Below are 15711 nucleotides of genomic sequence, written 5' to 3'. Positions count from 1 at the left end.
CCTGCATCCAGTCGGCCGGAAAAGTCGCGGTGTTCCATATATTACAGAATAGTTAAAGCAACATTTGTGCGGATAGCATGGGGTCAGCTTTGAGCATCTCTGCTGATATGCGATCGACCCCTGGAGCCTTGTTGGATTTCAGGCGGATCATGCCGAGATGTTGATGGCTGGTTGGCCGTCGAAACTTGAAGAAGTTGTTCGAAGTGCTCAAACCAGCGCTTCAGCTGGTCAGTGGGGTCGGTAAGCAATTGTCCAGTCGTGTCCTTCACTGGCATCCTCGGGATCATCCTTGCTCCACTCAGGCGTCGTGAGATATCGTAGAGGAGGCGTATATCGCCAGTGTTTGCGGCTTTCTCCCCTTCGTCGGCCAGAGAGTTCACCCACGCTCGCTTGTCCCGTCTGCAAGAGCGCTTGACTTCCTTCTCTAGAGCCGAGTACCGTTGACGGGCTTCGTTCTTGGCTCCTCTGGTTCTCGCCCGCTCTATCGCGGCTTTTGCTTCTCTACGCTCCTCAATCTTCCGCCAGGTTTCATCTGTGATCCACTCTTTCCTCTGGGTGCGCAGCTCACCCAAGTTGTTCTCGCTTGTTTCAATAAAGGCATTCTTGATGGCCATCCATTGTTCTTCTACGCTGCCACCTTCCTGAACGTCCGCAGCTCGTGTCTCAAATTCTTCAACAAAAGACCTTTTTACCACTGGATCTTCAAGTCGGCGTGTGTTGAACCGCCGCCCGAGTCTCTCCTCCCGTCGCTGGATCCGCGCCATGCGTAGGCGGATTTCACCGATTAGAAGGTGATGGTCAGACGCGATGTCGGCGCTGCGTTTATTCCGGACATCAAGAAGGCTCCGTCTCCATTTTCGGCTGATGCAGATGTGGTCGATCTGCTTTTCGGTATGTCCATCACGGGAAACCCACGTGACTTTGTGCACTGGCCGATGGGGAAGAGCGAGCCCCTGATCACCATGTCGTTATTGCCACAAAATTCTGCAAACAGCTCACCGTTCTCGCTCATTTCGCCGAGACCATGGCGTCCCATGACACGCTCATAGTCCGTGTTGTCGGAGCCAATCTTCGCATTGAAGTCGCCAGTGTAGATTTTGATGTCACGCTTTGGATCCTTATCCACGACGGCATTCAGTTGACTGTAAAAATTCTCCTTGTCCTGTAGCTCGGCAGCATCGGTTGGCGCATAACATTGGATTATGGTAAGGTTACGAACCCGTGTTCTAAATCTGGCAACGATTATCCTCTCATTAACAGGCTCCCACTTGATGAGCGCAGCACTTGCCTGGACGCTAAGTAGGAGACCAACTCCACGATGGCGGGGAGCGTTTTCACCTCGAATACCAGAGTATAGTAGCACCTGTCCCGATGGCAGTTTGTGTTCTCCAAAGTTTGGCCAACGAACTTCACTCAGTCCCAGGATTTCTAGCTTCATGCGTCGCGCCTCGTTGGCGAGTTGTGCCAGTTTATCCTGCTGGGCTAACGTCAATACATTCCATGATCCAATTCGTGTCCGTTGTTTTGCGCTAAAAGTCGTTGCCGTTATATCAGTTCGATGTCTTTCTCTGTTGGTTTCTGTAAAAATTGTAAAGGTTTCAGAGACAGTAGGTGGTTGGCCTAAGGTCTCCTATCCGCCGTGATGGGGCTGCCATCTTAGGTGTAGCTTCCGGGGAAGAGCATTTCTTATTCAGCCGCTGGATGCCAGTCAGACGCTGTTTGAGCCGCACCTCCATGGTGAACAGACGCTCGGGTTGGCGAAGCATTTCCTCTATCACCGTGCTATGGTTACCGCGCCAGTGTTCGCGTCGCACCTCCTCACTCTGCTATTGTCGGATTGACAACATTGCCCAGGCTACGCCAACCAGCTGTGTCCATGTTTCAGCTGGCAGTCTTTTGTGATCATATGACTCGCGGAGGCGTGAGGTAGGAACTTGTGAGGACCGGAGCTAGGTATATCGCTCCTTCCAGATTGTCACTCACCATTTTGTAGCCCAACAAATAATTAAATTCAACGGAAATAAATCGAGTCCAATTCAAGTCACTTCAGGCGTCCCCCAAGGCTCTTATTTGGGGCCTCTTCTTTTTATTCTATACGTCAACGAATTTTTTTTCATTCTCAAAAAACTTAATGTTGGAGTTTCTCATATTTGTACATAGATATTAAGATCATTTGAATTCAGATCATTTAAATTCAAATCTCTTGACCCAAACGACCCGTTTCAAATGACACAGATTGTTTAATTGACTTGTCTAAATTGTTAACCAGCCAAAGAGCGAGAGAATTGAGCATGACCGATAGGTAGCCGATGGCCATCACTCGAATTCTTGTAAATAGCCATAAAACCAACAACATGAGATACCGAAGCAGTATCAAAATACAAGCTGAAGTAAGCAGCAGCACACCGTGTCTACGTCAGTTTTTTTCCTATGGTCGTTCGATGACTCCAATTTTGGTCTAAGTGTTGAGAACAACGATCAACTTTAACTTTCGGCGTGTGGTGATCGTTTTCATTACAGTGTGAAAACTGCTAAGTTCCTCCGCAAAACAGGACTTAGAGGATTATAGGGTTAACTACCCCATTTCCGGCCTATTAAGCACAACCCGCACTTAGTCTTTCTTAATCTAGTGCAGTTTAGCACCAAACGGAATGTTATTATGACTGAGGGCTTCCAAATTTATTTACCTTTCCGTGTGTACCAAAAAAATTGATAAAGAGAAACCAATCGTTGAGATATTGTCAAAATTCTAACACTGCTTCTTGACGCCAAACTCGGCCTACGGATTCTAAACTCGGCCTAACGCATTGAAACACCATTCAAACGCAAATGAATTCACTTCGGCCTATCGGATGATGATAAAAATTGATTCGGTCGGAGCGCTTCTTTTGTTTTTGGGAATAATGGGTGCAAATCTTCATATCACGCGTTCTCATAGACTTCGTTCCGTAGCTTATTAACTAAAGTATCGTACCAAACGTATAATTGACTTGTTAACTCTGAAATCATGGATTTATTTGAAGTTTTCTGCTCGATAGGCCCAAAATGGGTGATTAGGACGAAGTAGTTCTCTACCATATGTGTTTGGAAGCTGATTTTCGCGAGTTGTAGTTTTCGGTGCTGGTCAAGGGCCAGCGAAGTAAGTCCTTCGACTAACGGCACAGCGAGTATCGCCATCACTTAAATTGCTTATTTATGCCGACGACATGAAGCTCTTTTTGGAAATAAGAAATGAAGAAGACATCAAGATATTCCGGAATGAAATACACATATTCTACATGTGGTGCAAAAAAACTTTACTAGAATTGAATGTAAAAAAATGCAACTTAATATCATTTGGCAGGAAAATAAAAACTTAAAATATTTCAATTGCACTAGGAAATCAAAATGTAGAAAAATGTGAGAGAGTTAGGGATTTAGGAATTATTTTAGACTCTAAACTAACTTTCATAGACCATTACAACACAATTATTCACAGAGCAAATTACATGCTAGGCTTTATCAAGCGCTTTTGCTATAACTTTCAGGACCCAGACACAATTAAAACACTATATATCCTAATTTCAAATAACAGACTGTAGTGGTAATTTTTATACGATAGATGGAGTAGATGAAAGCATAGAGTTGATAGTTCCGTTAGAGTACGGCAGTGTGAAGATTGTATATAGATATTAGAAAAACGAGCAACAATAGTTGCAATTTCCAAACCTACGACTGGATGCCTTCCTTCAAATAACAATTGAAGTGCGGTAAAAATCGGTAGAACTGTTTCAAACACACAGTTGGTACTTGAACGGGTCGGTTTTCATCTCTTTTTGCCAGTGGTGGCGGGGGGGGGGGACACCCCTCACCATCCCTCTCCAAAGGGGGAGTTTGGTAAAGAGAGATGAAAAAACCGATTTGTACCTTCCTTAAAAGTTGTCCTAGTTCGCTATTCTAATATCTATATACAATCTTCACACTGCCGTACTCTAACGGAACTATCAACTCTATGATTTCATCTACTCCATCTTTCGTATAAAAATTACCACTACAGTCTGTTATTTGAAATTAGCATCTTCAACTATGTAAATCGTTGACTTCACGTAAACGTATAAACGTACAAACATTAAAAGAGCGCCGTGAATATGCAATGGTTTCATTTGTAAACGATATCGTTTCGCAGCGCATTGACACCACAGTACTTTTATCAAAATTAAATTTCCATGCACCTACTCGGCAACTCCGAAATCGAAATTTATTTTCCATAAAACATCATCGCACAAATTATGCAAAATATGGGCCATTAACAAAGCTGTATTCCAATATGTACTAGTCTACGTTGGTTGACGAAATAAATAATTAGAAAATAAATAAATAGAAATAAATGTTATATGAGAATATCATTTGTTACTGGTAGGTATATTAATCATTGTTTGTGGTCATATCTCCAGAATCAAATGTCGGATCTGGATGACACTCAATAGGGTTATATCAGAGGCAGGTATAAATAAAATGGAACCTTTAAACACAAATCCGTTCAGCCATTGCTGAGCAAAGCTAGTAAGTATTTCTGGTTTATTGCAAAATTTCACATTTTAAGTCATGTGTCCGGAACCAAACGTCCGAACGGAATAAATCTTTGATAAGGTTCTACGGTAGCTAGAAGTACACAAACAGGAACTTATTCCATTCGAATCGGTTTAGCCATCGCTGAAAGAAAGTGAGTGAGTAACTCACACACATACATACAGACATATTCCGATCTCATCGAACTGAGTCAAGTAGTATATGTTACTTGACCTTCCGGGCTTTTCACCACAATGTATTTGTTCACTTTCGGTACACCAAGATGTAAGAGAAAGGCAAAAATCTTTTACATTACCTGCTTTAGTCTAAACTGAAAATCAAAATAATCCCCTTTAATCTTCGACATTTGAACTTTCGTCTTCTTCGTTTTTTCTATTTTATCATGACTTCCTTCTCCAAACTACATAAAAAGCTAACGCGACTATTAACTTTGGTGTACAGAAAGCCAGCAACGCTGCGGCCATCGACTTTCCGCAACAGATACAAATGAATGCCATTGCAAAAGAGGAAAACGACTTCGTATGCACTAAACACGACTCCACAAAAAAAAAAAAAATCGCCAATCAATCAATTTTGAATTAGCAATTCCAATCACATCAATTGACTGTCATCTTGGCCGTCCGGGGCTGCGCTTCTCCACGAATCCAATTCCGCTTCGTTCGTCCGTACAACGCACAGCACATACTTCACTCGTAAGGCTCAATTTAAAACCAATAAAGTGGAATTGTTCGAGGCTGCGATCTTTTTGCATAGATACCAGATTGAGCTGGGATGTGGAAAAATGGGGAAGCAGGTTTCGGACTAAGGTTGCTACGCATTCAAAGTGAACTTTCGTGGTGCCACGCAGACGAACACTCTCACGGTATACTTTTGCCTTGAATGAATGAATGTATGCCACCCGGTGCTTTTCTCACCTTCTACGTTTTTGTTGTCGGATTTCTTTCTCTCTGTTTGCGCCAAGATGAACTGGAGATCTCTCAAGTACCATTGAGGAAATTAATCACCATGTTGTACACACGACCCTCCAAGCTCCCTCCGTAGAGTCGAAAGATTGTAACGGGAAGTAGCGCCACCCTTCCACAATGCAATAGTTACTACAGCGATGGTAATCTTCAGCGGCGGGACGATGGGAGTTGCTCCGATTTACGACCCACCAACCGCTGACGTCGGTGTCAAAATATATTGTTTTATCGGCAACTCTCACAGCTCCAAGGACTGTGAATTCTCGCAAAGTTTCATTAATCGACCTCGACCGGCATCGTCGTCGTCGTCGCGGTGTTCATCGGTACCGCATAAACCATGACCATAATAATAGATTTTAGCCCTCCCGAGTGCATTAGCGCGCGAACCGCGTAACACAGTTTCCCATAGTTTCTAGCTGTGTGATAGTGATGTGGTATTCAGCTAGTCTATAAAACACAGTTGAGTACACTTTTTACTACCGTCTGGCCTCTTACCGGATGATCGTAGCCGAGCCATCGCGTTCAAACTATTAATCATCTCAACGAGGCTGATCGATTGATCCGCTTCAGTTGGCTAACGATTCCGGCTGTGGATCACTACCGTATTGGGTTCACCATAAAGGTGTTAAATTAAACTCATTGAACTTCCGGGAACGGTTCCCAGCACTTTTTGTCAAAGTTCATTGGAAGTCCACTCAAGTTTAAATAAACCCCGCACGACATGCAGTTCATCGCCCTGAATCCGATTTTCACCCACGTTCAACTTTCGATTTCCGGCCAGCAGCGCCAATAGAAAAGCCGTTATGTTGAGCCATCCACCCGGTCGTCATTCCTACCGAGCCCTTCCATTAGCGTGCGCAAGTCTAGACCCCGAAATGGAACCCTTCGATAGGCTTGACCAGCTTCACCTCCCCCCAGTCAAGCGACCGCACTCAATGTGATTGATTTTTCATTGTCTGTCCCCCCACGAACCATTTCGGAAAGCCAACTTTATGGTTTTCTACTCGGTAAAACTTTACACGCTTCATTACTTCACCTTACTACCAACGGCCAGCAACGGCACCACTTAGTACTTCAATGTAGAGTTGATTGTAATGCACCATTAAGGGGTTTCCAATTTGCTTTCGATGTAGAAACAACACCGAGGGACACGTGCCTTTGTAAGTCATGCGCCTGTTGACGGTGTTGCACTGTTGTTGGGTTGGGGTGTACAAATTTGAATTTCCTCGCCATTGCAACAACCGAGTGGTCAATAATAACGACACCTGTCTGGACAATACGGGCCTATTGGGTAATTAGATCGCTCGTCAGTCCTCGCCTCGGTTGTGAAACACATGACAATCGAGGAAGGTGACGATTTCACAAGAGAACGCACGCAACATTGAAATACGGGCAAATTGGGGGTTTATTGTGTTTTTGCTACCCAGCTCATTACTAGGCATTTCACAAGTATTTAGCATAATTTGGTGCACTTCAGCACCAAATGAAATAAATCAGTGAAAATCAATAAATTATGGTCTAGAGCTCACAGCAAACTATTGAAGATTCAAGTGCTAGCTCATATTAAAGCAAAAGCATAAATAAGCATAGCCCATTAATATATGAAGCAAGAGTAGAATTTTGGATTTAGAAAACAAATAAAACAACATTTTAAACTCTAAAGGCTGACTAAAAGTAAATTGATACGCACAAAAAGACCTGACGAAATCTCTCTCTTCCTTTTGATTGCGCCCGCACAGTGGAAATGGACACGGAATCAGTACATTTCTTCCATTTTTACCGCATTTTTTGGATGTCCTTAACTGCCCAGCCGCTTCATCGAAGTCACTGCTTTGAAATTACTCAGTATTTTTCGATTGGTCGAAATTCCGGGCAATTCGGAGGATTCATTAGCTTGGAGACAAAATCGATCTTGTTGGCAGCATACCACTCCAGAACCACCGTGCATCAGTGGAAGCTGGCCAAATCGAGCCAAAAGATGACTTTGCCCCTATGCTTGCGGATGAACGGCAAGACACGCTTTTTCAGGCATTCTTCGATGTAAACTTGTGATGTCATCGTCAAGGATGTGACGAATCGTTCCATTTTCAGACCACAACTGCAAATCGCTTGCCAAACAATGGCCTTCTTTGCGAACTTGTCGGCAAACACGAACTTGAATCTTCCCAGCACATCCCCACGTCCAGTCGCGATGTAAAACTTTTTGAACAGGAGGTTGCTCAAAATCGAGTTTGACGTATGTTTCGTCATCGAGAAAAGTGCAGCCCTTGTGTTTCGTCAAAACACGGTCGTACAAGAACCTTTCACGATTTGTGGCCACGGAATTCTGCTTCATGTGCCGGTTCGGATGTTGACTGGCTTTATACGACTTGTATCCTTCCCTGACAAGGATGTTTCGCATCGTTTAAAAGTTGGTGTTGTACCTTCTGGCCACATCTCGGATTGAAAGACCGGGGTTGGCTTTAACGCATCTCAACACCTTGCTGACGATCCCTGGTTCCAGTTTTTTCGTCGCTCCACTGATTCTTTTCCACAATCAGGGTGTCCTTGTAAGTTTTGAGCACTCGACAAACTGTTGTTTTCGGCATCTTCAGCACTTTAGCCAGCTTGGAACCGGACCACTCTGGATTTTGAAGGTGTTTGTGCAAAATATTTTTGTCTTCTGTCGAGTTCCATTTGACGTTATTTCTGAACGCGATCGACTACTTTGATCAAACGCGCACCAGTTGTTCTCTATAGAAGTGTAAGCAAACAACCGTCAAAGATTTTCGATTGCCAACACTAGAGGCGTGTTAGCGGTGCGCGAGGGGCGTACCAATTTACTTTTAGTCAGCCTTTAATGTTGAATTCTATGTTCATTTTAATGGCAATTTCAAAAATTTTCCTAAACTTATTGGTATTGGTTTTTTTTTATCTAGTTCGTTTATTTTTCAGGCTCCATCGCGTTAGCTTTACGGAGCCGATAGTTCATTGTTCTTTGTTTGTAACAAAATCCACTTAATTCTATGTCTAGTAGGAGTTGGGCCGAATAATCGTGACTTACTCGAGGTTAGAGAGGTACATTGTCGAAGGATAGGATCAGGGGAGGAGCTTGGGGGTAAGGTTTCGTTGTCTTATCAGAGCGTTGTCGCCAGTATGAATGGTAGTGCGATTCTAGTTCACTTTACTTCCCAGTCACGCTTACCACTACACCACCGGCACCGGCAAAATTTAATAAATGAACTGAACTAAACTGAAGATTGAGTGATCTGTGAAGAAAGTGCCCGAAGTAAATTGAAACCTCTGCTGCTCTCTGCTTTGATATCGACAGGATGTAAATAGTCATTTGAACTAATCTATTGCACCAAATATATGATCGATTCGTTCACGTCGAAATTATTTATATAGGTATTTGATTTTTCTCCTAGATATCACTGAAATACGCCAATACGCCAATAACATACAATAAGAAAACAAAGACTTTTGTCATGCTAAATTCTAATGCTAAACCAGTACGCCTTGTTCAGCCGTTTAGAAACCTTATTTAAGTTTTAAAGAATCTCAAAATAACTACCTTCACTAAAATATGTGTTTTCTTTATGTCAAATTACTCAAGAAGAAATTTAATGAATAATTAGGGAATGGACATATTTTTTGCAGAATCGATATTTATTATTTTGAATTCGATGACATGTTCATTATGATTTGCTCAAAACGTAAATTCAACAAAAACGACAAAGATAATCATCAGAAAAATTCTGAAATTTCCTTTGTTTCTCTCCCAATAAGCCATTTCCTTGATATTTTATGGTTGACCTCCAATTTGCTACACCCAGCCTGAGTCTTCTCGGTCATTATCTCGGACGGTCCGATATGAATTTGGCTACCCGGGTTTGAATTTTCACCTTCGCATTTACCGAACCGGAACTCTTGGTTTTCGCAGTTTCAATCTGCTCGCTTGTCCGATCCGAATAACAACCCGGAATGTTCGGCAAAGCCTAAAAAACGTCGGTAAAGTGGTGCATACATATGTAACGACGTTCACACTACGGCTCACGGTCACAGCGCAATGAGTGATGCGTCAGGATGATCCATACGAGTGGCAAAACAACAAAACCAACTCGAAAATCAAGGTCACCACCGTGGTCGCCGGTCCAACTAAAGGTAGATGATTAAACCGTGTGATTAAAAAGATGTGTCGCGGTGGATGAATTTACGCGCCCAGTTGTGTCTAGTTGCGGGCAAGCGCTTTTAGCTTAGCGGGTTTCAGTCCGGCGATGGTTCCGAGTTGGCAATTAGCGGAAATTACAGCACATTATGGGGCCCCTTGTTGGGTTGGAGTACCAGCAAATTCTATATTAGCAGTGGATGGTTAATTTTTAAGATGCTGAAAAGCGGTAGTCATTTAATTTAGTTGATGAAAAACATCGAAAGCTTTAATTTGGTTGATTTAAAGATAAGCGGTTTTCAGGCAATGGCTATTAGGTTTTAATTGCTAGTGGTTAAAAATGTACCGTTCTGATTAGAAGGTGGTTGGACATAGGTGTGAATCATTGGAACGAGTCGGTAGGAGAGTTACGTTATGCAATATCCATCAATACCTATTTTTATTAAATTGTGTTATATTAAAAATTTTAAGTTTTTTATCTAGAATGTATCATCTAAGAATCTTGAATATTTCCTCAAATTTGGGATTCTGTACATTAAATTTACTTTCTTTTGTTGGGCTCGTAGCTACTGTGACCACTTATTTTATCTATTGTAGCATATACCTTCTTCTTACGGTTTACCTAATCAGAGTGAAAAGCTTCTATAAGAAGTAGCCTTCAGCCCCTGATTTCAGGTACACTTCCCGCAAAGGTCGTATGCCGTATAAAACGAACTACCTTCATGGGAGAAGAAAACCATACTTCAAAGGGCTGTAATAGATCCTTGTCAAAGAATTTTGCTCTTCTTTTGAAAAGAGCTGCACAGTTACATAGTAAGTGTTCCGACTTCCTTGCTTGAGCATGATTATGATTGATCGCCACAGTTGCTACTCTATTATTGCCAGATCAACTTTAACACAGAGAACCAATAGACGATGCTTGGGACTAGCAATAATCCTCAATGTGTAAAAACTGGTGATCTCAAACTAGGCAATACCAGTGTCGGCCGCACCCGAACACAGTTCAAGAAAGGAATGGGTGGGAATGTATTATGAATACCTCTGCACTTCCCCGAGGAATCACTGACATATTGGGTTAGAGGGTTGGGATTGCAGCGGTGTTCCAAAACATCCAAGTATAGCGCTCAACAATTTTCTCAAAAAAATACCACCAATGGTATGTTTTAAAATGGCCAGCTAACATTTAACGCCAATTCAGTCATGACACATTTTCTACCTGTCCCAATTCATCAGCAGCGATCTATTCAAGAGAACGATCCCACGAGAGACTTGTCGCCTCTACAAGTGATGAACCTTCGACAATCATCAGCCCCCGAAAATTGCCTTTAACCGACAGACCGAAAAAAACTCAGGGGCATTCTGTTGTTCACAAGCTTTGTTCACCAAAAACGATTCGCCAACGCCTCCGACGAAATCTGGGCCAACAACACCCCAGTCAGCGATCGTTAAGTAGCCTCCTTTCCGTTTGGCTGCTGAGAAGCTGCGTACACAACAATGTGTGATTATTCAAATGTTGCCTCCAACCTCTCCTTTGCATACCCTCCCTCCCCCCCCCCCCCCCCCAAACGGAAGAGCTGATGATTAATCATCAGTGTTCTTCGGTAGCCTTGTCCGACCGATGTTTGTTTACGATTGGCTGCTGCTGATCGGTGAAACTCAATAATGCACAAACAACCAACAATATGCGGCGATGCGGTGCGAGTGTAGGATCTGCCTCGTGGAGCAGCACAGTTCCGGTCCTGCATCTCGCCTCCCGCGCGCCATACCTAATTGGGTTGAAGCTAATTTGTGGTTTTTTCTCTCTTACCTCTCTAATTTACAGTCTATGCAAGCAGCGCCGACCTCGACGTCGTGGACGATGGCGATGGGAGCTCGCTGTACAACGGCGACGAGAATCACAAAGTGTGGAGCGGTTCGACGGATCAGCTCGACGGCATCGGTGTGGGCGACAGTGGCCATTACGACATTTACTCCGGCGGCACCGGATCGACCCTAGGGCGGCCGGCTCGAGCACGACAGATTAGCGCTCCGGTGCCGGTGCCACCACCACCGAAGGAAGAGCTGAAAAAGTTGAAGAAAGAAGCGAAGAAGCAATCCAAACATCAGCTACAGGTAGGAAGTCAAAGTCTTTCCGGTACGCTTATAAGACCCCGTCCAATGCACATGAATCCACTAGGTCGACCCGGGCCACCACCAGCTGGCGGCCACGGAGGTCATCCTGGCATGATGATGTACACGATGGGACCACCACCCCCTCCCCCTCTAGGTGGCCGTCAGTTCCACACCATAGGTCATCGAAGCCACAACGGAACAGGCATGCCACCGATGATGCATCACCCTCATCAGATCCAGCTTCACCCGGGAATGCATCCAATGCCAATGATGGTACCCCCGCAGTACGCTACACTGCAGCACCCGCGAAGCAGCAAGAAAAAGAAAGACAAGAGCAAAATGAACGGTGGAATCCCGATTGGCGTTCCGGTGGTTCCTCCGATGTTCGCCTACCCACCGCCACCGGGTCCCGGCTCGGTCATGGAACCCCGGCCGCTCTCGATGAGTAACCGAAAGCTGGCCCAGTCAGCTGCCGCCGGACTGGACGAATCCGGCAACTCCGGTGCGGAGTCCCCCGGTGGCACCGGGATCTACCGCCGCAAAGGACACCTCAACGAACGTGCTTTCAGCTACTCGATCCGGCAGGAGCACCGCAGCCGAAGTCACGGCTCGCTAGCTAGTCTACAGTTCAACCCGCCCGACATGAAGAAGGAGCGGGAGATCGCCCAGATGGTGGCCGGATTGGAGCTAACCGATGAATCTACGCTGCAGCGAAGGCGATCCGAAGTGATGGCCGGATCGTCCGGGACGTTCGGAAAGCCGAGGAGATGAAGAGGTGCTACCGGCTGGCTTGAGTGGTGTACAGTTTTAAATCGATGTTTGTGTGTGTGTGAGCGTAGCGTATTGCGAGATTTCGACCTTCGCGGGTAAGTGTTAGGAACGGGAATAGAGGTCGAGGGATGATTATGAGGTGATGCGTGAATCAGGAGGGGTGTTAGGTCGATTGGGAGGGAGGGTTTGGACGAGTGGTTAACGGGAGGGTTTCGGGTGATTTGGCGCTGTGAAAGTGATGTCCAAGCTTTGCGCTGTCTCAGTTCCGGTTGAGAGTGAAACTTAATCTACCTGCATTGTTTTGGAAGGTTTTCCTCATTGTCGCATAAACATAAAGTCATAGGTTTGCTAAGTATGGCTTCGAATATGCCTTCACCCAGGCAGACAATTGACATCCTCATTTAATTTTGTATATGACATTCGAATTTGTTGCAAGAGTGTTGGATGAAGCTTTTTTTTGTCTTCATTGCTTTGACGCGTATGACGGAAATGGGTCCCATATGCCGAAATAGGGCTACTCTCTGTGCCTTAACTCCCTCAAATTATCTAATGACAGCCCATGGTGGAACGTGGCCCATAGATTACGAAACGCTGCTGTGTTAGCTATCATCATGCAAACGATCAGATGTTTTGAAATGATTAAATAGCAAACAGTTGAACATTGAAATCGTTTGAAAATCAGTACTGAGTTAGAAAACCTTCAAAGCAAATGGACACAACTTTCACGAACCCAAATCGAAACCGTCACCCACCGACCCTTCGATGCATTATTTTTTTATGTTACAAAAAGAAAACGAACATCGATCAAAGTGTGCTATAATTGTCATTATTGTTAGGACAAACATTATCATAGTTAGAAATCAGTTAAAATTTATAAAAAAAAAAATATTAAAACTACATGTAACAAAGTCTAACTCCAGCTTACGGTATTCTGTCCGTTGGATTCATTTGTATTACACATAGATAGGTAGCCTGGTTTTTGAGTAAGATAAAATTGACTCGTTGGTGTGCAGAGAGTGGAATTGGAAGCACCCTGCTAAAATGGTTGGCTTATATTCCCACCCATCCGATGGGAGAGCAGCACGTGTGTACGTGCGTGACGTGGCATTGCCCCCGGTCCCAGCATTAAACCATCCGAAAATAGGGGTTTTTTAACATTTAGTATTAAAATAAAAGAAAATCATTCGAGAAACACAACACGCGTGTTGTCTAGGCTCGAAGGCCCAGACGCGTACACAAACAATAGGACAAATTGGGGAAAATTAAATTGGAGGAAAAGTGGAGTGAGAAAAAGGAAGTCGAAGAGTAGAAAGAAGAAAACATGATGTGCCTTATTAAGTAATTAGATAATTTAATTATTTACAACGATGAAGATGAAACGACGATGGAAGATAGCGTGCGTTGGGCATCGGCATTAGGCAAGGAAGCAAGCAACCTTCCAAGCAGAAGTAAGTTTTTTTTTAAATAGTACACAGTAGTTGAGTTTGATGAACGAATGAATATGTTGGAAGCGAACGCGAATGAGAGACAGAGATAGAGAGAGAGTCGGAGCGGAAAGGGATACATATACTTTACCTACCGTGGGCAAAAGTTTACATAACCATTAAATACTGTTCAAAATGATGCCCGATTTGCACGAGAGATAACATGCTGGAAGTGGAAGCTTGGACAAAGCGAAGTTGAAGTTGAAATTATTAGTTATTTTTATATTGTACATTTACGCTAAGGATCCGCCGCAGCAGAAGGCGGAATCGTAAACCAACTGTCAGTCAGGAATTGATAAAAATTGTATCGCCGCAAGCAAGGGAAAGTCAAAAGAGTTCAACCTACACGGCCCATGAGAGTAGCTCAGTAGCTGAGTCGGAATCAACTCAAAATGGCACAATGTTGGGTTACTCAGTTAGTGAGAAAAATTTCCTCATTTTTTAGGGAAAAACTGCTTGAATATGAGAAAAATCGACCAAAATTTAATCAGTTTAGGAGTATACTAAAAGACTGAGTGAACTATCTCTCGATTTTCCTCATATTCAAGAAGTTTTGCCTCATTCCTTTTTTCGCAATTTTGAGTCAACTTCGACTCAAATTTGAGTTACTCTCATTGGCTATGCAGACATCACATTATGAACAAACTATTGTTGATAGACTATTAAGCTTTTCTTTTGAACTTCCCTGCGCACCAATTTTAAATGCCTAACCGTCCACAGATCAACCCAACCTACCAGACGAGAAAACGCAACCACTAAAAAACAGAATTGTAAAAAAAATAAAACCAACCAAACCAACAGTTATTCAATACAAAAACCAACGAAATGTTTTAAGCAACCAACGCCTGTATCAAACTCCCCCGTCTGTACTAATTATTTTAATAAATTGTAATTTTTATTATCATACTGTAAACGTCGGACTTTTAAAAGCGCGCGAGCACAAATCGGGCGCGGTTTGCTTTTGGATAGAAACGAAAAGAAACCCATTACTGCTCCGGCCAAACAAATCCGAAAAAAAGAAGATCACTGAACTGTCTCTAATGCTTTTCGCTGTGGTGGGAAGTTATCTCACAGGTAATTCGCAGGCCGACAGGCATTTGTCGGCGGTGGTGGCGTCCAGTTTCAGTTATCTGGGGCGATCAAACCGATCGATGAACAATTGCTGCGCACTGTGTGCCTGCGTGCGGTAAGTGAGGTTATCAACTTATCATCAGTCGATGGCACTACTGAGGCTGAGCTTGCATAACAGAGAAGAGATTTGGATGAGATTTATCGAAAGCTTCCGCAAGATTGGACGCGGGACCGGCTCTTTGTTCATTATGCGTGTGCGCCACCACCGATCGAATTGACCATCCGAGTGATGTAAGGTTCCAAATGTGTGAATGAGAGACACGTCGAGGAGTTGCTTCTGAGTGAAGATATCTGAATGATGGTGATGGTAAGTATTGGTTGCTGAATAATGCGTATATTTATGCTTCGGGGTAATGTGGGCCACACGTGATTGATGTCGGTCAGATGCGTATGTAAATAGAGAAGATAACATGGATTGTACACAAAGATGAACTGGAGAATTAGAAGATACGCACGATCTGGGTACTGCGGACTCACTCAATATGCTTGTCAACTGGGAGTCAGAGCCGGACACTCAGATAGTGACGATAGTGCC

The 15711-nt window shown here is 43.7% G+C and overlaps 1 protein-coding gene across 1 annotated transcript in view; it reads left to right on the top strand.

Annotated features, from left to right (window-relative positions):
• Positions 1-12925, top strand: part of LOC135705193 (uncharacterized) — a 52542-nt gene extending 39617 nt beyond the window's left edge. The window contains exon 2 of the mRNA XM_065226798.1: positions 11501-12925. Coding sequence (XP_065082870.1) covers positions 11501-12561 — 1061 coding nt within the window. The 3' untranslated portion in view covers positions 12562-12925. The remainder of the gene's footprint in view (positions 1-11500) is intronic.
• The last annotated feature ends 2786 nt before the right edge of the window (positions 12926-15711 follow it).

Source organism: Ochlerotatus camptorhynchus, unplaced genomic scaffold (assembly GCF_037179485.1).
Source record: "Ochlerotatus camptorhynchus isolate MF236.1 unplaced genomic scaffold, CSIRO-AGI_Acam_v1.1 ptg000261l, whole genome shotgun sequence".
NCBI classification, from domain to species: Eukaryota; Metazoa; Arthropoda; class Insecta; order Diptera; family Culicidae; genus Ochlerotatus; species Ochlerotatus camptorhynchus.
Note: the sequence above shows the minus strand (reverse complement) of the source record. Positions and strands in the feature narration are given on the sequence as shown.